Source organism: Oncorhynchus tshawytscha, linkage group LG03, assembly GCF_018296145.1.
Source record: "Oncorhynchus tshawytscha isolate Ot180627B linkage group LG03, Otsh_v2.0, whole genome shotgun sequence".
Lineage (NCBI taxonomy): Eukaryota > Metazoa > Chordata > Actinopteri > Salmoniformes > Salmonidae > Oncorhynchus > Oncorhynchus tshawytscha.
The window spans coordinates 69,867,997-69,889,826 of NC_056431.1; the positions used below are offsets into that span (position 1 = coordinate 69,867,997).

Here is a 21,830-nt window from a genome sequence, read left to right on the forward strand (position 1 = left end):
GTAAGGCTCTCCAGAGGGTAGTGAGGTCTGCACAACGCATCACCGGGGGCAAACTACCTGCCCTCCAGGACACCTACACCACCCGATGTCACAGGAAGGCCATAAAGATCATCAAGGACAACAACCACCCGAGCCACTACCTGTTCACCCCGCTATCATCCAGGAGACGAGGTCAGTACAGGTGCATCAAAGCAGGGACCGGGAGACTGAAAAACAGCTTCTATCTCAAGGCCATCAGACTGTTGAGGCCACTAACTCAAGGCCACTAACATTGAGTGGCTGCTGCCAACATACTGACTCAACACCAGCCACTTTAATAATGTAAAAATTGATGTAATAAATGTATCACTAGCCACTTTAAACAATGCCACTTTTATGTTTACATACCTTACATTACTCATCTCATATGTATATACTGTACTCTATACCATCTACTGCAACTTGCCTATGCCGTCCTGTACCATCACTCATTCATATATTTTTATGTACATATTCTTCATTCCTTTACACTTGTGTGTATAAGGTAGTTGTTGTGAAATTGTTAGGTTAGATTACTCGTTGGTTATTATTGCATTGTCGGAACTAGAAGCACAAGCATTTCGCTACACTTGCATTAACATCTGCTAACCATGTGTATGTGACAAATAAAATTTGATTTGAACACACACGAACACACACACAAACACACACACTGTCAAAAGCTATAGGAATTTACTGACAGGCAAACATGAATGTCTAAGGGGCTTTGTAAGCTCAGTGAGTTGTATGGTTGAATGAATGATTCCTAGAATGTTCCTGGTGTTCTAGAATGCAAATGTACATTAGTCAAAACATGGGCTACATCATGAGGTGCCACGTATTATGAACAAACAAGCTCTAGATGGCAGCATAGGCACAACCTGAAATCAGTAGGCTCCTACTCAGTGGAATGTGCTCTGACGAGATTGTAATTATGTTGATGGATTGGAGATGGTTGCTCTCTCACTCACCTTGTATGTTTCCTTGTTGAGCGTCTCGACCTCGACCATGTCCCCTGTCTGGTCAATCTTGTAGACAGGAGACTCCATCTTGACCCGCTCACCCAGCTCTTTGGCCATACACTCACTGATCTGGCTGGAACCTCCCAAAAACTTCCTCTCCTGAAATGCAAATACAGAATCATCAGTCATATCAATCAGATACAGGCTAATAAGACCTGTTCCAGGAGGGTGCTACTCTGTGGCTGACCCTGTGCTGCTTCTAGTCTCATCTGTGGCTGACCCTGTGCTGCTTCTAGTCTCTCATCTGTGGCTGACCCTGTGCTGCTTCTAGTCTCTCATCTGTGTGATTTCCAGGGTGTTGGGAAAAACACAAGACAGCAGAAGACACATTTATGTCACAGTGGACAATAAAGTTGTAATGCTAGGATAAACACCAAATTATACTCTATTCATCATCAGTGTAGTGCATTACTTTTGACAAGATTTTGACAGTGTAAGATTTAGTATTCTCTACGAGTGTGTGAAACTTTTTGCATCAGTGCCAGATGTACACCCTATGAGACATAAACTAGCTATTCTGGTCCTTCTTCTGCCTCCACAAAAATACCTCAAACTCATTCTAAGACAGCCAGCCCCCTGGGACAGTTGATTGATGCATCGGAGGTGAACAGTAGTTGTACATTTGGGCAGTGGCCCTTTTTTAATCTAGGCTGGCTTTAGGATACTTCAGTAGAACAACACGCAGGAGGTGTTTTAGAACCAATCAGGTAGAGGGGGTGGATTGGACTGGAACCAGTCAGGCAGGGGGGTGGATTGGACTGGAACCAGTCAGGCAGAGGGGTAGATTAGACTGGAACCAGTCAGGCAGAGGGGTGTATTGGAAAGTGAGCGTGGGTCTTGGCAAGGCCACATTACAATGTAAACAAAGCTTGGTCCTGGTTAGTGTAAACTTTCCTCAGTTAACTTTGTAGACCCGTCATTTCTGATAAATTGACTTGGCTGGAGAGGGAGGAGACTCGAGGCCATATTGTGGCCGAAGTAACACATTTAATACAGAATTCTTCTGGGTACATGCATTTACATTCAATATGCAAGAAGCGAGAGCAAGTTACATCTCAGATGGAAGGACATAATACAACATGAATAGCAGGGCATTTCCTCCTACAGTTTGGTGTCAAAAGCTGTAGCTAAAAAACCCTAACAGCTCAAAGACCTAATGGCTCAAAGACCTAATGGCTCAAAGTCATAATGGCTCAAAGTCATAATGGCTCAAAGTCATAATGGCTCAAAGACCTAATGGCTCAAAGACCTAATGGCTCAAAGACCTAATGGCTCAAAGACCTAATGGCTCAAAGACATAATGGCTCAAAGACATAATGGCTCAAAGGTCAAGTCTCAAGATGATATAGTCATTCTGAATTCCATAAACATGCATCATTACAGACTTTAGTTGATATGAAACTGATACAACTTTCAGTATAACAATGTGAACATTTAAACATCTGCTACTTTGTCAGGTTATCCGGTACAGTGTGAAATTCAGCATCTTGAGCCAGTTTATGGTTGGATTGTCATGAGTTGATGCCTCTGAGAATTCTGTTTCCTGTGCGATCTGAGGCGCAGAAAGATGGAAAACAACCTGTTTACTTTAGAGCATTCTAAGTTGTGCGAGCAATTAATTAGGTTACTCATGATATGTAAGCAAAGAGGTGAGGATATAACCTCGTCCCAGGTTATTGTGCACAGCGAATATAAGCCTGGTATATCAACAACTCAAAGCTGGCCAAAGTGGGAGTGACCTACTGAGTAAAGTATTTGTCATCATTTCATTTTAGGGAATCACACGACTGTGAGACGTGGCTCTGTGCTTGTGGTGTGCTAGTGTATGGGGTGGGTTAGGGGAAAGGTGTTGCTAGATTAAGCCAATGCCTATGCCCCGGGAGTTTGGTCATAGAGCTCTATTTTCATGTCATCCGACCAAAGCACCGGTTCCAATCCAAGTGCCAATGCTGTTTAGCAAACTCCAGGCATTTACATTTGTTGGATGACATGAAAAGAGAGCTCTTTGGCCACGGACACCAGTGGTGTGTTTTGTGTCGAAATGAGAATGTATGAGCAGAAAATAACCCAATATCTACTGTAAAATATGGTGGTGGATTGTTTATGTTATTTTGCTTCCACTGGTCCTTGGGCCCTTGTTAAGGACATTTTAGCCCAAAATCTGGTTGCCTCTGCCAGGAGGCTGAAACTTGGCTGCAAGTGGCTCTTCCAGCAAAATAACCCCAAGCATACATCAAAATCCACAATTGGCCACAAAATCAAGAAGAGTCAATAAGCGCAGACTAAGGATATCAAGGATCTGGAAGGATTCTATATGGAGGAATGGTCTAATGTCCCTCTCAGGCTCAGAAAAAGGCTCAGTGCCATTATCCTCGCAAGGTAAGGTATTGAAAACAGGGTGTCAATCATTTTGCCCCCTACTTTTTGAGAAAAATTGGTTTACTTGTTAAACAAAATCTCTTTCTCTGAGCAATTTCATGAGTATAAAATAATATATTTTCCAAATGTTTTGAGCATGCAATATAGCTCAGTATTTGAATTGTTTATTTTATACATAATTTGTGCTCATCTTTATCAATGGTGTCAATTTTTTTTTAACCTTTATTTAACTAGGCTTGTCAGTTAAGAACAAATTCTTATTTACAATTGACGGTCTACCGGGGAACAGGGGCAGAATGACAGATTTTTACCTTGTCAGCTCTGGGATTTGATCCAGCAACCTTCAGTTACTAGTCCAACGCTTTAACCACTAGAATACCTAGCAAGCGCTCCAGTAGGTATATCTCACGGGTCATTCCCAAAGCCAACACCTCATTTGGCCGCCTTTCCTTCCAGTTCGCTGCTGCCAATGACTGGAACGAATTGCAAAAATCACTGATGCTGGAGACTTATATTTCCCTTACTAACTTTAAACATCAGCTATCTGAGCAGCTAACCGATCGCTGCAGCTGAACATAGTCCATTTGTAAAAAGCCCACCCAATCTACCTACCTCATCCCCATATTGTTTTTATGTACTTTTCTGCACACCAGTATTTCTACTTGCACATCATCATCTGCACATCTATCACTCCACTGTTAATTTGCTAAATTGTAATTACTTCGCTACTATGGCCTATTTATTGCCTTACCTCCTCATGCCATTTGCACACACTGTATATAGACTTTCTTTTTTCTATTGTGTTATTGACTGTAGGCTTGGTTGTTCCATGTGTAACTCTGTGTTGTTGTATGTGTCAAACTGCTTTGCATTATCTTGGCCAGGTCGCTGTTGTAAATGAGAACACGTTCTCAACTAGCCTACCTGGTTAAATCGAGGTGAAATAAAAAATAAAACCTGCCGTGCGAAAAACTTTCAATACTTTCAGACCCTACTGTATATGCAGTGCAACCTCATATGCAACTACGCTATGCATAGCATGCATTAAAATCGACTTCAAAAGGGGGAAGCACACTCTTGAGAGCTAACTTTAGCGCTCACATGCTTTTCTATAGCTCTACCTTCTATTGCTCTACCTTCTATTGCTCTACCTTCTATTGCTCTACCTTCTATTGCTCTACCACACTGAATCAATACATTAAATATAGCGAGTCTGGACTCAGATGTTGAACACAGAACTGGAGCTTCTGTCAACTCCGGAGCCAGAAAACAGGCAGACCAAACAGGAAATGAAAGTGGGTGAGCTCACAACAACATCCTCTAATTACCCCAATGTGTCACAATCCTCCGTCACCTAGGCAATGGGGCCATCCCAAAGTAAACAAGAGGAATGGTGTCTCCCTGGGATCAGAATAACAGCCATGTGGAGGGAGGGATTATGCCTCTAAATGAAGGAGGAAGGAACACCCTGGAACAGCCATGTGGATGGAGGGATTATGTTCCTAAATGAAGTATTTGGGAATGACAATGACCAGCCACATGGAGGGAGGGATTATGTTCCTAAATGAAGGAGCAGGAACAGCCACGTGGAGGGAGGGATTATGTTCCTAAATGGGGGAGCAGGAACAGCCATGTGGAGGGAGGGATTATGTTCCTAAATGAAGGAGCAGGAACAGCCATGTGGAGGGAGGGATTATGTTCCTAAATGGGGGAGCAGGAACAGCCACGTGGAGGGAGGGATTATGTTCCTAAATGGGGGAGCAGGGAATGACCAGGGACAGCCATATGGGGGGAGGGACTATGCCTCTAAATGATGGAGCAGAGAAATCACACTGAACAGCCATGTGGAGGGAGGGATTATGTTCCTGAATGAAGGAGCAGGAACAGTCACGTGGAATTATGTTCCTGAATGAAAGAGCAGGAACAGTCATGTGGAGGGAGGGATTATGTTCCTAAATGAAGGAGCAGGAACAGTCATGTGGAGGGAGGGATTATGTTCCTAAATGAAGGAGCAGGAACAGTCACGTGGAGGGAGGGATTATGTTCCTGAATGAAGGAGCAGGAACAGTCATGTGGAGGGAGGGATTATGTTCCTAAATGAAGGAGCAGGAACAGCCACATGGAGGGATTATGTTCCTAAATGAAGGAGCAGGAACAGTCATGTGGAGGGAGGGATTATGTCCTAAATGAAGGAGCAGGAACAGTCATGTGGAGGGAGGGATTATGTTCCTGAATGAAGGAGCAGGAACAGTCATGTGGAGGGAGGGTTTATGTTCCTGAATGAAGGAGCAGGAACAGTCATGTGGAGGGAGGGATTATGTTCCTAAATGAAGGAGCAGGAACAGTCATGTGGAGGGAGGGATTATGTTCCTGAATGAAGGAGCAGGAACAGTCATGTGGAGGGAGGGATTATGTTCCTAAATGAAGGAGCAGGAACAGCCACATTGGAGGGATTATGTTCCTAAATGAAGGAGCAGGAACAGTCATGTGGAGGGAGGGATTATGGTCCTAAATGAAGGAGCAGGAACAGTCATGTGGAGGGAGGGATTATGTTCCTGAATGAAGGAGCAGGAACAGTCATGTGGAGGGAGGGATTATGTTCCTGAATGAAGGAGCAGGAACAGTCATGTGGAGGGATTATGGTCCTAAATGAAGGAGCAGGAACAGTCATGTGGAGGGAGGGATTATGTTCCTGAATGAAGGAGCAGGAACAGTCATGTGGAGGGAGGGATTATGTTCCTAAATGAAGGAGCAGGAACAGCCACATGGAGGGATTATGTTCCTAAATGAAGGAGCAGGAACAGTCATGTGGAGGGATTATGTTCCTAAATGAAGGAGCAGGAACAGTCATGTGGAGGGAGGGATTATGGTCCTAAATGAAGGAGCAGGAACAGGAACAGCCATGTGGAGGGAGGGATTATGTTCCTAAATGAAGGAGCAGGAACAGTCATGTGGAGGGAGGGATTATGTTCCTGAATGAAGGAGCAGGAACAGTCATGTGGAGGGAGGGATTATGTTCCTAAATGAAGGAGCAGGAACAGTCACATGGAGGGAGGGATTATGTTCCTAAATGAAGGAGCAGGAACAGTCATGTGGAGGGAGGGATTATGTTCCTAAATGAAGGAGCAGGAACAGTCATGTGGAGGGAGGGATTATGGTCCTAAATGAAGGAGCAGGGAACGCCCAGGAACAGCCATGTGGAGGGAGGGATTATGTTCCTAAATGGGGGAGCAGGGAATGACCAGGGCCAGCCATATAGAGGGATTATGTTCCTGAATGAAGGAGCAGGGAACTGAAAATGCTACTTTGGAGGGTTGAAGGACATACCAGAGGTTTAATGGTTCCAATCTAAGTAGGATCCAAATGAGAATGTAATCGTTGAGGAATGGTTTGTGCTAACATGGAGGAGAGTTTACTGAGTTTAGTTGAAATGGCTCTTGGGTCAGCTCAGTAAACCTAGAACCAAAGCAAAAAATAGGGTTTACCTTATTTCATCGCAATCCTGTCCTCATTATGATTGCCATGCACATACACATATTCAGAGAGACATGCTAGGACCCCGTATGGATATGAAAGAGCCATTCCCCAGAGTTAGAGAGACAGCCAGACAGACAGGCAGGCAGGAAGACAGAAAGTCCATCAGTCAGCCAGAAATACAGACAGAGACAGCTAGCCAGGCAGCCAGCCAGTCAGCCAGCAAAGTGTGTACAGTACCTGTCCTCCGTTGGTGGTGGAGAAGATCCTCATGGTCCCTCCACACTGCTTGACGTACCAGAGGAACCACAGGGCAGACACCTCGTGGGGTTCAGAGGTCACATTCACGTTCACAAACAGAGTGGCGAACCGCCTCGCAGAACTGTGGGGAGAGGGAGTTGCACAGACACACACACACACACACACACACACACAAGAACTCAATTACAAAATTGTACATTACTAAAACATGCTGCATTGAGTTGAATGGTCCTGAGTGTATTGTAAAATGAGTGTAGTACAGCACCTGGTCCAGCAGATCTTATCAAAGAGCTGCTTCATGGTCATCTTGTCCCACTCCTCAGCATGGGGAGCCTTCCATGGAGCCTCTCTGGGAATCTAGAACACATAGTACAAGGGTGGGAGCATCAATAAGTTCTCAGAATTAGGGGTTGGTTTGAGATTGGACTAGGGGTTGTGGAGGGGGTGGCTGCCCGGCTTAGAGAGAGATAAAGATGCTCAATGTGTTACGAGAGAGAGAGAAACAAACCAAACTAAAAAACCAAAGGCAAAGTCTTCCCATGCCTTGTTGATTTCAAAAAAGCTTTAGACTCAATTTGGCATGAGGGTCTGCTATACAAATTGATGGAAAGTGGTGTTGGGGGAAAAACATACATTATAAAGTCCATGTTCACAAATAACAAGTGTGCGGTTAAAATTGGCAACAAGTGTGCGGTTAAAAATGGTCTGGGAGGTGAGACAGGGATGCAGCTTAAGCCCCACCCTCTTCAACATATATATCAACAAATTGGCGAGGGCACTAGAACAGTCTGCAGCACCAGGCCTCACCCTACTTGAATCTGAAGTCATATATCTACTGTTTGCTGATGATCTGGTGCTTCTGTCCACAACCAAGAAGGGCCTACAGTAGCACCTAGATCTTCCGCACAGATTCGGCCAGACCTTGGCCCTGACAGTAAATCTCAGTAAAACAAATATAATAACGGTGTTCCAAAAAAGGTCCAGTTCCCAGGACCACAAATACAAATTCCATCTAGAGCAAACAAAACAAACAGTACATACCTCGACCTAAACATCAGCGCCACAGGTAACTTCCACAAAGCTGTGAATGATCTGAGAGACAAGGCAAGAAGGGCCTTCTATGTCCATCAAAAGGAACATCAAATGTGACATACCAATTAGGATCTGGCTAAAAAATATTTGCATCAGTTATAATCCATTGCCCTCTATGGTTGTGAGGTCTGGGGTCCGCTCACCAATCAAGAATTCCCAAAATGGGACAAACACCCAATTGAGACTGCATGAGGAATTTAGCAAAAATATCCTCAGTGTACAATGTAAAACACCAAATAATACATGCAGCGCAGAATTAGGCCAATAAATAGCAGTTCAATTCTAGAACCACCTAAAAGAAAGAAAGAAAGAAAAGAAAGGAAGAAAGAAGAGAAAGAGAGATGATGGGTGTGTTTACCTCACTGCCCATCTCATCCATCTTCCTCCACAGGTTGTTGTAGTCCATCAGAGCGAATGGGTTCCACATGGGGGGGAAGGAGCCTTTGAATGGGTAGGACTTCCCCTGTACGACACAACATGGGACAACACAATGTTGTGTCAAATTTAATTCAAAGATTAAGGCAGAGACTATTTAATTGTATAATATAACAATATTTAATCAAGCAGCTGCAGGAGAGATCTCTCTCTTCACAGGGAAGAAGTCAGAGTGAATGGTTCCATGTCCCTTACATTTACACATTGTTTTCATTGTATCTTTATTTAACCAGGCAAGTCAGTTAAGAACACATTCTTACTTTCAATGATGGCCTAGGAACAGTGGGTACTGCCTTGTTCTGGGGCAGAACGACAGATTTTTACTTTGTCAGCTACTAGTCCAACGCCCTAACTACTAGGCTACCTGCTGGTTACTAGTCCAACGCCCTAACTACTAGGCTACCTGCTGGTTACTAGTCCAACGCCCTAACTACTAGGCTACCTGCTGGTTACTAGTCCAACGCCCTAACTCCTAGGCTACCTGCTGGTTACTAGTCCAACGCCCTAACTCCTAGGCTACCTGCTGGTTACTAGTCCAACGCCCTAACTCCTAGGCTACCTGCTGGTTACTAGTCCAACTCCCTAACTCCTAGGCTACCTGCTGGTTACTAGTCCAACGCCCTAACTCCTAGGCTACCTGCTGGTTACTAGTCCAACGCCCTAACTCCTAGGCTACCTGCTGGTTACTAGTCCAACGCCCTAACTACTAGGCTACCTGCTGGTTACTAGTCCAACGCCCTAACTACTAGGCTACCTGCTGGTTACTGCAGCTAGATCCCAAGGACGATGATAACCATACGCCTGCTTGCGTAATGGTCCCCCACAGATGAAAGATAGCAACTGATTGCACATTCAGCAAGGCAGATAAGATTCTCACACTCTCAATCTCACACTATTTCTCAACCCCTACAGGGTTATGAATGTGGTCACGGGTAGTGGGAGGTGTCAAAGGTTCTATTCAATCCGTATCGTAGGAGTTCAGCGTTATGGCGTGATTGAAATTTAAAGACAATGTTCCCGCCTTAGCGCAGACTGCATTCATGGTGAACGCTGCCTGTGTCGGCTCATTCTGAAATGACCTTTACATTTCTATCACGCCTCAGTGATACAGATTGAATACCTTATCTGTGCTTTATTTCCAAGGGGGCGTGTGGCTTTAGAAAAAAGGCTGGGGAAACCATATCAGTTCAGTTAACTGCAAGTGCACTGGGGGATAGTTTGTGTGTGTGTGTGTTACTCTTACATAACTTGTGTAAAAGCACAAAGGTTGACAGTTAAATGGGTCGGTCTGAAGGCCCTGACAGCGGTTATTTCATACCCTGGATGACAGATGTGTCACACACACACACACGCATGCATGAAATACAGGGGGAGAGAGAGCGTCTGAAAATGCATTGCCCAGCGCTGTGGAGAGAGCAACAGGTCTGTTGCCATGGAAATGGGGAAAAGAGGAGGAGGAGGATATATCACAGCATCTGTTGTGAATTTGCTACAGAGCAGGAAGTGAAACCACATAGAATAGAAACCACAAGGGAAGGGAAAGAGGATGCCTAGTCAGTCAACTGAATGCATTCAACCAAAATATGTCTTCCGCATTCTACCCAACCCCTCTGGATCAAGGAGGTGCAGAGGGCTGCCTTAATAATGTATGCAGTACAGTACATTGTGTTATGTTAAAGTATACTTTTAAAACCGGTGCGACGGCTATAAACAGGTGCGACGGCTATAAACAGGTGCGACGGCTATAAACAGGTGCGACGGCTATAAACAGGTGCGACGGCTGTAAACAGGTGCGACGGTGCGCTGTAAACAGGTGCGACGGCTGTAAACAGGTGCGACGGCTGTAAACAGGTGCGACGGCTGTAAACAGGTGCGACGGCTGTAAACAGGTGCGGTGCGACAGGTGCTGTAAACAGGTGCGACGGCTGTAAACAGGTGCGACGGCTGTAAACAGGTGCGACGGCTGTAAACAGGTGCGACGGCTATAAACAGGTGCGACGGCTATAAACAGGTGCGACGGCTATAAACAGGTGCGACAGCTATAAACAGGTGCGACGGCTATAAACAGGTGCGACAGCTATAAACAGGTGCGACAGCTATAAACAGGTGCGACAGCTATAAACAGGTGCGACAGCTATAAACAGGTGCGACAGCTATAAACAGGTGCGACAGCTGTAAACAGGTGCGGCAGCTGTAAGCAGGTGCGGCAGCTGTAAGCAGGTGCGGCAGCTGTAAAGTGTGTTAGGAACTCTTTTATTAGTCCAATGAATACAGGTCACCATGACTACACTGAAAATGATGATGAAATAACGGGCATGACATCAAAGCCGTTCACTGTTTCTCAATATCTGATAGCGATTTATCATTAGCTAATTAGCAACTGTACTTCAAAAAGTTCCGCAAATGAATTTAATAATTACTGCCCACTGGGAAAAAACTTATTAAATCAACAATGTTTCCACATCATTTCAACAAAAATGTTGATGTGATGACGTTGTTGAATCAACTTGGAAAAAACTCATTGGATTAGCAAAGTCATCAACGTAAGGAAATGTTTTACTTTTTCTACCCAACTTTTAACCATAAATCAAATTACATGTTTTCTTGATATCGTGTTGAATTCACGATAGTTGACAAGTCAACCAAATGTAAATCAAAACTAGATGTTGAAATGACATCTGTGCCCAGTGGGTGGCCTCTTTCTCAATTTCTGATAGCGATTCCTCAGGCATTAACCAAAGCACTGCTGAGGTTGCAGCAGGCAGCTGATAGACAGTGTAAGGCAGTAGTTTGCTGATATGAGGAACCAGGATTGGCCTTTTGGATTAGTATTAGCACTCGCTAGTAGTAAAGCTGATTAGCAGCTAGTGTGGACGCTATCCCTAATTACACAATGGGTTGGCAAGCAGCTGGATGGCTGGACCTTGATTGGCTAATTCTGGCTAATGTGCAGTGTAATAGAGTGTAATATAGTGTAGTTTAGTGAAGTTTCGTGGAGTGTAGCGGAGTGTAGTTTAGTGGAGTGGAGTGTAGTACAGTGTGGTGTAGTGTCCATGGTTGTGCTATAAAGCCTTGATCAATGTCTGAAGTGTTTGACCCAGGTAGCCTAGTGGTTAGAGCATTGGACTAATAACCAGGAGGTTGCAAGTTCAAACCCCCGAGCCAACAGGGTCAAAGTGCATTCAGAAAGACCCCTTGACTTTTTCCACATTTTGTTATGTTCCAGCCTTATTTTAAAATGGAGTTAAAAAATCCTCATCAATCTACACACAGTAATGACAAAGTGAAAACAGGTTTAGACATGCTATGAGACTGCTATGAGACTCAAAAATTCAGCTCAGGTGCATCCTGTTTCCGTTGATCATCCCTGAGAGGTTTCTACAACTTGATTGGAGTCCACCTGTAGTAAATTCAATTGATTGGACATGATTTGGAAAGGCACACACCTGTTTATTTAAGGTCCCACAGTTGACCGTGAATGTCATAGCAAAAACCAAGCCACGGGGTCGAAGAAACCTTCCGTAGAGCTGGGGAAGGGTACCAAAAAATGTCTGCAGCATTGACGGTCCCCAAGAACACAATGGCCTCCATCATTCTTAAATGGTAGAAGTTTGGAACCATCAAGACTCTGCCTAGAGTTGGCCGCACGGCCAAACTGAGCAATCGGGCGAGAAAGGCCTTGGTCAGGGAGGTGACCAAGAACCTGATGGTCTGACAGATCTCCAAAGTACCTCTGTGGAGATGGGAGAACCTTCCAGAAGGACAACCATCTCTGCAGCACTCCATCAATCAGGCCTTTATGGTAGAGTGGCCAGATGGAAGCCACTCTTTAGTAAAAGGCACATGACAGCCTGCTTGGAGTTTGCCAAAAGGCACCTAAAGGACTCTCATACTATAAGAAACAAGATTCTGTGGTCTGAAACCAAGATTGAATTCTTTGGCCTGAATGCCAAGCGTCACGTCTGTAGGAAACCTGGCACCATACCTACGGTGAAGCACGGTGGTGGCAGTATCATGCTGTGGGGATGTTTTTCAGCGGCAGGGACTGGGAGACTAGTCAGCATCGAGGGAAAGATGAACGGAGCAAAGTACAGAGAGATCCTTGATGAAAACCTGCTCCAGAGTGCTCAGGACCTCAGATGGGGTGAAGATTCACCTTCCAACAGGACAATGACCCTAAGCTCACAGCCAAGACAACACAGGAGTGGCTTTGGGACAAGTCTCTGAATGTCCTTGAGTAGCCCAGCCAGAGCCCGGACTTGAACCCGATAAAACATCGCTGGAGATCTGAAAATAGCCGTGCAGCGACGCTCCCAATCCAACCTGACAGAGATGAGAGGATCTACAAAGAAGACTGGGAGAAACTCCCCAAATACAGGTGATTCAAGCTTGATATTTCAGATGTTATTTTTAATACATTTGAAACATTTCTACAAACCTGTTTTTGCTTTGTCATTATGGGGTATTGTGTGTCGATTGATGAGGGGAAAACAATATTTTATCCATTTTTGAATAAGGCTAACGTAACAAAATATGGAAAATGTCTGAATACTTTGCGAATGCACTGTAGTAATACGTACTGAGTTAACCTTGTATCTTTACTGACCTTATATTTAAATCTTTGCACTGTATCTATGCACACTCCCTGGTCAACCCAAACCCTAGCTTTATCTCTGCATCCCTGTTCAACCCTAATTCATTTCCACATCCCTGTTCATCCCTAACCATAGCTTCATGTCCACATCCCTGTTCATCCCTAACCATAGCTTCATGTCCACATCCCTGTTCAACCCAAACCCTAGCTTTAACTCTGCATCCCTGTTCAACCCAAACCCTAGCTTTAACTCTGCATCCCTGTTCAACCCAAACCCTAGCTTTAACTCTGCATCCCTGTTCAACCCAAACCCTAGCTTTAACTCTGCATCCCTGTTCAACCCAAACCCTAGCTTTAACTCTGCATCCCTGTTCAACCCAAACCCTAGCTTTAACTCTGCATCCCTGTTCAACCCAAACCCTAGCTTTAACTCTGCATCCCTGTTCAACCCAAACCCTAGCTTTAACTCTGCATCCCTGTTCAACCCAAACCCTAGCTTTAACTCTGCATCCCTGTTCAACCCAAACCCTAGCTTTAACTCTGCATCCCTGTTCAACCCAAACCCTAGCTTTAACTCTGCATCCCTGTTCAACCCAAACCCTAGCTTTAACTCTGCATCCCTGTTCAACCCTAATTCATGTCCACATCCCTGTTCAACCCAAACCCTAGCTTCATGTCCACATCCCTGTTCAACCCAAACCCTAGCTTCATGTCCACATCCCTGTTCAACCCAAACCCTAGCTTCATGTCCACATCCCTGTTCAACCCCCTAGCTTCATGTCCACATCCCTGTTCAACCCAAACCCTAGCTTCATGTCCACATCCCTGTTCAACCCAAACCCTAGCTTCATGTCCACATCCCTGTTCAACCCAAACCCTAGCTTCATGTCCACATCCCTGTTCAACCCAAACCCTAGCTTCATGTCCACATCCCTGTTCAACCCAAACCCTAGCTTCATGTCCACATCCCTGTTCAACCCAAACCCTAGCTTCATGTCCACATCCCTGTTCAACCCAAACCCTAGCTTCATGTCCACATCCCTGTTCAACCCAAACCCTAGCTTCATGTCCACATCCCTGTTCAACCCAAACCCTAGCTTCATGTCCACATCCCTGTTCAACCCAAACCCTAGCTTCATGTCCACATCCCTGTTCAACCCAAACCCTAGCTTCATGTCCACATCCCTGTTCAACCCAAACCCTAGCTTCATGTCCACATCCCTGTTCAACCCAAACCCTAGCTTCATGTCCACATCCCTGTTCAACCCAAACCCTAGCTTCATGTCCACATCCCTGTTCAACCCAAACCCTAGCTTCATGTCCACATCCCTGTTCAACCCAAACCCTAGCTTCATGTCCACATCCCTGTTCAACCCAAACCCTAGCTTCATGTCCACATCCCTGTTCAACCCAAACCCTAGCTTCATGTCCACATCCCTGTTCAACCCAAACCCTAGCTTCATGTCCACATCCCTGTTCAACCCAAACCCTAGCTTCATGTCCACATCCCTGTTCAACCCAAACCCTAGCTTCATGTCCACATCCCTGTTCAACCCAAACCCTAGCTTCATGTCCACATCCCTGTTCAACTCTAACCCTAGCTTCATGTCCACATCCCTGTTCAACCCTAGCTTTATCTCCACATCCCTGTTCAAATCAAATCAAATTTTATTTGTCACATACACATGGTTAGCAGATGTTAATGCAAGTGTAGCGAAATGCTTGTGCTTCTAGTTCCGACAATGCAGTAATAACGAACAAGTAATCTAACTAACAATTCCAAAAAAACTACTGTCTTATACACAGTATAAGGGGATAAAGAATATGTACATAAGGATATATGAATGAGTGATGGTACAGAGCAGCATAGGCAAGATACAGTAGATGATATCGAGTACAGTATATACATATGAGATAAGTATGTAAACCAAGTGGCATAGTTAAAGTGGCTAGTGATACATGTATTGCATAAGGATGCAGTCGATGATATAGAGTACAGTATCAACGTATGCATATGAGATGAACAATGTAGGGTAAGTAACATTATATAAGGTAGCATTGTTTAAAGTGGCTAGTGATATATTTACATCATTTCCCATCAATTCCCATGATTAAAGTGGCTGGAGTAGAGTCAGTGTCATTGACAGTGTGTTGGCAGTAGCCACTCAATGTTAGTGGTGGCTGTTTAACAGTCTGATGGCCTTGAGATAGAAGCTGTTTTTCAGTCTCTCGGTCCCAGCTTTGATGCACCTGTACTGACCTCGCCTTCTGGATGACAGCGGGGTGAACAGGCAGTGGCTCGGGTGGTTGATGTCCTTGATGATCTTTATGGCCTTCCTGTAGCATCGGGTGGTGTAGGTGTCCTGGAGGGCAGGTAGTTTGCCCCCGGTGATGCGTTGTGCAGACCTCACTACCCTCTGGAGAGCCTTACGGTTGAGGGCGGTGCAGTTGCCATACCAGGCGGTGATACAGCCCGCCAGGATGCTCTCGATTGTGCATCTGTAGAAGTTTGTGAGTGCTTTTGGTGACAAGCCGAATTTCTTCAGCCTCCTGAGGTTGAAGAGGCGCTGCTGCGCCTTCCTCACGATGCTGTCTGTGTGAGTGGACCAATTCAGTTTGTCTGTGATGTGTATGCCGAGGAACTTAAAACTTGCTACCCTCTCCACTACTGTTCCATCGATGTGGATGGGGGTGTTCCCTCTGCTGTTTCCTGAAGTCCACAATCATCTCCTTAGTTTTGTTGACGTTGAGTGTGAGGTTATTTTCCTGACACCACACTCCGAGGGCCCTCACCTCCTCCCTGTAGGCCGTCTCGTCGTTGTTGGTAATCAAGCCTACCACTGTTGTGTCGTCCGCAAACTTGATGATTGAGTTGGAGGCGTGCATGGCCACGCAGTCGTGGGTGAACAGGGAGTACAGGAGAGGGCTCAGAACGCACCCTTGTGGGGCCCCAGTGTTGAGGATCAGCGGGGAGGAGATGTTGTTGCCTACCCTCACCACCTGGGGGCGGCCCGTCAGGAAGTCCAGTACCCAGTTGCACAGGGCGGGGTCGAGACCCAGGGTCTCGAGCTTGATGACGAGCTTGGAGGGTACTATGGTGTTGAATGCCGAGCTGTAGTCGATGAACAGCATTCTCACATAGGTATTCCTCTTGTCCAGATGGGTTAGGGCAGTGTGCAGTGTGGTTGAGATTGCATCGTCTGTGGACCTATTTGGGCGGTAAGCAAATTGGAGTGGGTCAAGGGTGTCAGGTAGGGTGGAGGTGATATGGTCCTTGACTAGTCTCTCAAAGCACTTCATGATGACGGATGTGAGTGCTACGGGCGGTAGTCGTTTAGCTCAGTTACCTTAGCTTTCTTGGGAACAGGAACAATGGTGGCCCTCTTGAAGCATGTGGGAACAGCAGACTGGTATAGGGATTGATTGAATATGTCCGTAAACACACCGGCCAGCTGGTCTGCGCATGCTCTGAGGGCGCGGCTGGGGATGCCGTCTGGGCCTGCAGCCTTGCGAGGGTTAACACGTTTAAATGTCTTACTCACTTCGGCTGCAGTGAAGGAGAGACCGCATGTTTCCGTTGCAGGCCGTGTCAGTGGCACTGTATTGTCCTCAAAGCGGGCAAAAAGTTATTTAGTCTGCCTGGGAGCAAGACATCCTGGTCCGTGACTGGGCTGGGTTTCTTCCTGTAGTCCGTGATTGACTGTAGACCCTGCCACATACCTCTTGTGTCTGAGCCGTTGAATTGAGATTCTACTTTGTCTCTGTACTGGCGCTTAGCTTGTTTGATAGCCTTGCGGAGGGAATAGCTGCACTGTTTGTATTCAGTCATGTTACCAGACACCTTGCCCTGATTAAAAGCAGTGGTTCGTGCCTTCAGTTTCACACGAATGCTGCCATCAATCCACGGTTTCTGGTTAGGGAATGTTTTAATCGTTGCTATGGGAACGACATCTTCAACGCACGTTCTAATGAACTCGCACACCGTATCAGCGTATTCGTCAATGTTGTTGTCTGACACAATACAAAACATCTCCCAGTCCACGTGATGGAAGCAGTCTTGGAGTGTGGAGTCAGCTTGGTCGGACCAGCGTTGGACAGACCTCAGCGTGGGAGCTTCTTGTTTTAGTTTCTGTCTGTAGGCAGGGATCAACAAAATGGAGTCGTGGTCAGCTTTTCCGAAAGGGGGCGGGGCAGGGCCTTATATGCGTCGCGGAAGTTAGAGTAACAATGATCCAGGGTCTTTCCACCCCTGGTTGCGCAATCGATATGCTGATAAAATTTAGGGAGTCTTGTTTTCAGATTAGCCTTGTTAAAATCCCCAGCTACAATGAATGCAGCCTCCGGATAAATCGTTTCCGGTTTGCAGAGAGTTAAATAAAGTTCGTTCAGAGCCATCGATGTGTCTGCTTGGGGGGATATATACGGCTGTGATTATAATCGAAGAGAATTCTCTTGGTAGATAATGCGGTCTACATTTGATTGTGAGGAATTCTAAATCAGGTGAACAGAAGGATTTGAGTTCCTGTATGTTTCTTTCATCACACCATGTCACGTTGGCCATAAGACATACGCCCCGCCCCTCTTCTTACCAGAAAGATGTTTGTTTCTGTCGGCGCGATGCGTGGAGAAACCCGCTGGCTGCACCGCTTCGGATTGCGTCTCTCCAGTGAGCCATGTTTCCGTGAAGCAGAGAACGTTACAGTCTCTGATGTCCCTCTGGAATGCTACCCTTGCTCGGATTTCATCAACCTTGTTGTCAAGAGACTGGACATTGGCAAGAAGAATGCTAGGGAGTGGTGCACGATGTGCCCGTCTCCGGAGTCTGACCAGAAGACCGCTTCGTTTCCCTCTTTTTCTGAGTCGTTTTTTTTTTGGTCGCTGCATGTGATCCACTCGGTTACACTGGTTGTAAGGCAGAACACAGGATCCGCATCGCGAAAAACATATTCTTGGTCGTACTGATGGTGAGTTGACGCTGATCTTATATTCAGTAGTTCTTCTCGGCTGTATGTAAAGAAACCTAAGATGACCTGGGGTACTAGTGTAAGAAATAACACGTAAAAAAACAAAAAACTGCATAGTTTCCTAGGAACGCGAAGCGAGGCGGCCATCTCTGTCGGCGCCGGAAGTACACATGTACACAACCCAAACCCTAGAGTTTTGGAATGAAACTCTTCCTTTATACACAACCATGCCTGTTTTCTCTGTAACACGTGTCCTTTCCCAAGACATCACATATGAGAAATTAGATGAAAGATGTTGTAATCGCTAGCTAACAGATGTTAGCTGTGCGTTTGGACAATGCATAGGCTAATGACAGTGGGCAGCTGGCATTGACCTAGCATTAGCGGCTAAGGTATATTTAGCGCTCTCTCTGTCACTGATGGGATTAATGAAGTGACATGATTTTACAAAGAAACAGGTTGTCTGCCAGAAAAGCATTAAGAACAAATTAGATAGATTGAGAGCCAGAGAGAAGGAGAGCGCAAGAGAAGGAGAGAGTGCGAGAGAAGGAGGGAGAGAGGGAGAGAGGGAAGGAGAGAGAGGGAAAGAGAAGAAGTTTCAAAGGTTTTATTACATTATGCACAAGTAGAGTGAAATGACTTTCTTGCAAACTCAAAGTCAAACCCCAACAATGCAATAATCAATAATGTAATATATAATATATTATATAAAAACCAAACTTTTAACCTAAAAACACACCTAAGAATAGGAAATACGAAATAAAGGAAGTAAGCATACTATATACACAGGAAATATATATATTATTTTGTTCCAATACCATATTTACATGTGTAGGTTTACTGTGATGGAGGGAGGTACACTATAGATACAAAAGTATGTGGACGCCCCTTCAAATTAGTGGACTCGGCTATTTCAGCCACACCTGTTGCTGACAGGTAATTAAAATCAAGCACACAGCCATGCAATCTCCATAGACAAACATTGGCAGTAAAATGGCCTTACTGAACAGCTCAGTGACTTTCAAACGTGACAACGTCATAGGATGCCAGCTTTCCAACAAGTCAGTTCGTCCCGGTCAACTCTAAGTGCTTTTATTGTGAAGTGAAAATGTCTAGGACTAACGGCTCAGCCGCGAAGTGGTAAACCTTACAAGCTCACAGAACTGGACTGCCAAGTGCTCTAAGATAAAGCTAGGGTTAGGATTGAACAGGGAGATAAAGCTAGGGTTAGGATTGAACAGGGAGATAAAGCTAGGGTTAGGATTGAACAGGGAGATGAAGCTAGGGTTAGGATTGAACAGGGAGATGAAGCTAGGGTTAGGATTGAACAGGGAGATGAAGCTAGGGTTAGGATTGAACAGGGAGATGAAGCTAGGGTTAGGATTGAACAGGGAGATGAAGCTAGGGTTAGGATTGAACAGGGAGATGAAGCTAGGGTTAGGATTGAACAGGGAGATGAAGCTAGGGTTAGGATTGAACAGGGAGATGAAGCTAGGGTTAGGATTGAACAGGGAGATGAAGCTAGGGTTAGGATTGAACAGGGAGAGAAACCTAGGGTTAGGATTGAACAGGGAGAGAAACCTAGGGTTAGGATTGAACAGGGAGATAAAGCTAGGGTTAAGGTTGAACAGGGAGATAAAGCTAGGGTTAGGGTTGAACGGATTTAAAGCTAGGGTTAAGGTTGAACGGAGAGAAAGCTAGGGTTAAGGTTGAACGGAGAGAAAGCTAGGGTTAGGATTGAACAGGGAGATAAAGCTAGGGTTAAGGTTGAACAGGGATGTAGAGATAAAGCTAGGGTTAGGGTTGAGATCTGAGTCCACTGAAGCTAGGCATACTGTTATTTAACAGCAGTACACATGTCATAGCTTGGTCCCAGATCTATGTAGCCTGGGACCAGGCCACTGTCCCTAAACACACTTCTCTGGTTCAATTGCCATAATAAATACACAAATATTATACAGTACAAGACTAATGAAATACATTTCCTTATAACAAAAGGAAGGAGATGAGGAAAGAAGCAAACTATTGAGATGTAGGGGTGGTTCTGGGCATGCCTAGTTGAGCAGGGTTGAATGATGTCATGTGCCAGAGGGCTCTTCCACGAGAAAACCCACGGAACCCTGTGACATCATCCACATGACCACTCTGCTGCATTCTACTTTACTGCTGTGTGTGTGTGTGGAGGAGGGGGGGGTCGCACTAGTGTGTGTACATAGGCCTACGTGCGCATGTCTGCTCATGTGTGTGTGATTGATAGTGAATGACTCCAAAGTCCATGTTTTTATGGTTTCAGCGTTTGCCAACATCCTCCCTCAACATGCCCCATCTCACAGGAAGGGTATTGAGATCAGCCCCATACAGTAGAAACCAGTTCAGAGAGCCCACTGATTTACAGTGGAGGGAGTAGGTTAACCTGGGTATAAGGCTGAAGCCAGAGGGACCAATCTAATATGGAAGTAGACAATACTGTGTGTTAAGAATAATGCTGCTACTAGTGTAATAATATGAGGGATATATTGGAGAGAGAGGATAGAGAGGGAGGGGGACAGATGGAGGGGGGAGAGAAAGAAAGGAGAGAGAGTGGGGAGAAAGAAAGAGAAAGGGGGGTGGCTGCAGGGCTTTCTTTTTTCTCTCTCTGTTCTCTCTTTCCTCCCTCTCTCCAGGCCACTCTGGGGAGGAGAAACCACATTAGAAAACTCCTTCAGGCAGAGATTAGCATCTCCAGTCGCTAACGCTCACTGCTAATGCTCACTGCTAATGCTCCAGAGAGGCTGGGCACACGGGTGGATGGTCACTAGATGGCCATGCTGGAAATGACCATATTGTCATCAGAACTTATGAGCAACTATGTGGAGTAGAGGTTAGGGTTGTGGTTGAGGCTAAGGGGTAAGGGGAAAAAGGGATACCTAGTCTAGGGTTCTGGTACTAGTGATCTGGTACTAGTGCTCCTAGGGCTGTGACAGTCGGTCGGTCTCACGCTAATTGACTGTTATTTAACAATTAACCCATCTCCTGGCTTCCACATATAGCATACAAGTCATTTTAAAAAGTCTAATAAATCCATGTAATATAGCTTACACCTTCATAATAAATCCATTTGTGTTTTAGACAAGTCTAAAGATGCATGAAATGAAGAAAATTGTCCATTTCAGAAGAGAAGAATATCATCCTCTGTATTGAGCGGTTAGCAAATGCTTAATTTTAGAGTTAATTAATGTAACTTTAGTTGTTCTACAAACGTCGGGCTATATGTTTAGATTTTTAATACATTGTAAGGCTGCATGATGCGACTCTAATGATGATTTGTTAAAAGTCGCTTAAAAGGCATAAGCTCTGCTTAGTTTTTGTGCAGGCTGTTTACAATCAAATAGTCTCTCATTCACAATTCGACAAGCACGTGATAATGCCTTGAATTTCACGGCAGCATCCCCTTTTTGGCCGTAATGCATCCTAAAAAAAAAGCATGCCTTTTGCGGCCCGGAGTGCTGCGATGTGCCCTTCTCCCTGAGTGTGTGGTGCAATTGGAAGTCCTCTCACTCACATGGCTCTCCGGTCACGTGATCAGGTCTTTCTAAAAGGCTTCAAGTGAAG

The 21,830-nt window shown here is 45.3% G+C and overlaps 1 protein-coding gene across 1 annotated transcript in view; it reads right to left on the reverse strand.

Annotated features, from left to right (window-relative positions):
* The window catches only part of LOC112242720 (monoamine oxidase), a 71,775-nt gene that overhangs the window by 13,889 nt on the left and 36,056 nt on the right, over positions 1–21,830 (reverse strand). Inside the window, exons 4-7 of the mRNA XM_042319945.1 lie at positions 8,605–8,709; positions 7,420–7,511; positions 7,134–7,275; positions 990–1,139 (exon numbers count right to left, since the gene is read on the reverse strand). Coding sequence (XP_042175879.1) covers positions 990–1,139; positions 7,134–7,275; positions 7,420–7,511; positions 8,605–8,709 — 489 coding nt within the window. The remainder of the gene's footprint in view (positions 1–989; positions 1,140–7,133; positions 7,276–7,419; positions 7,512–8,604; positions 8,710–21,830) is intronic.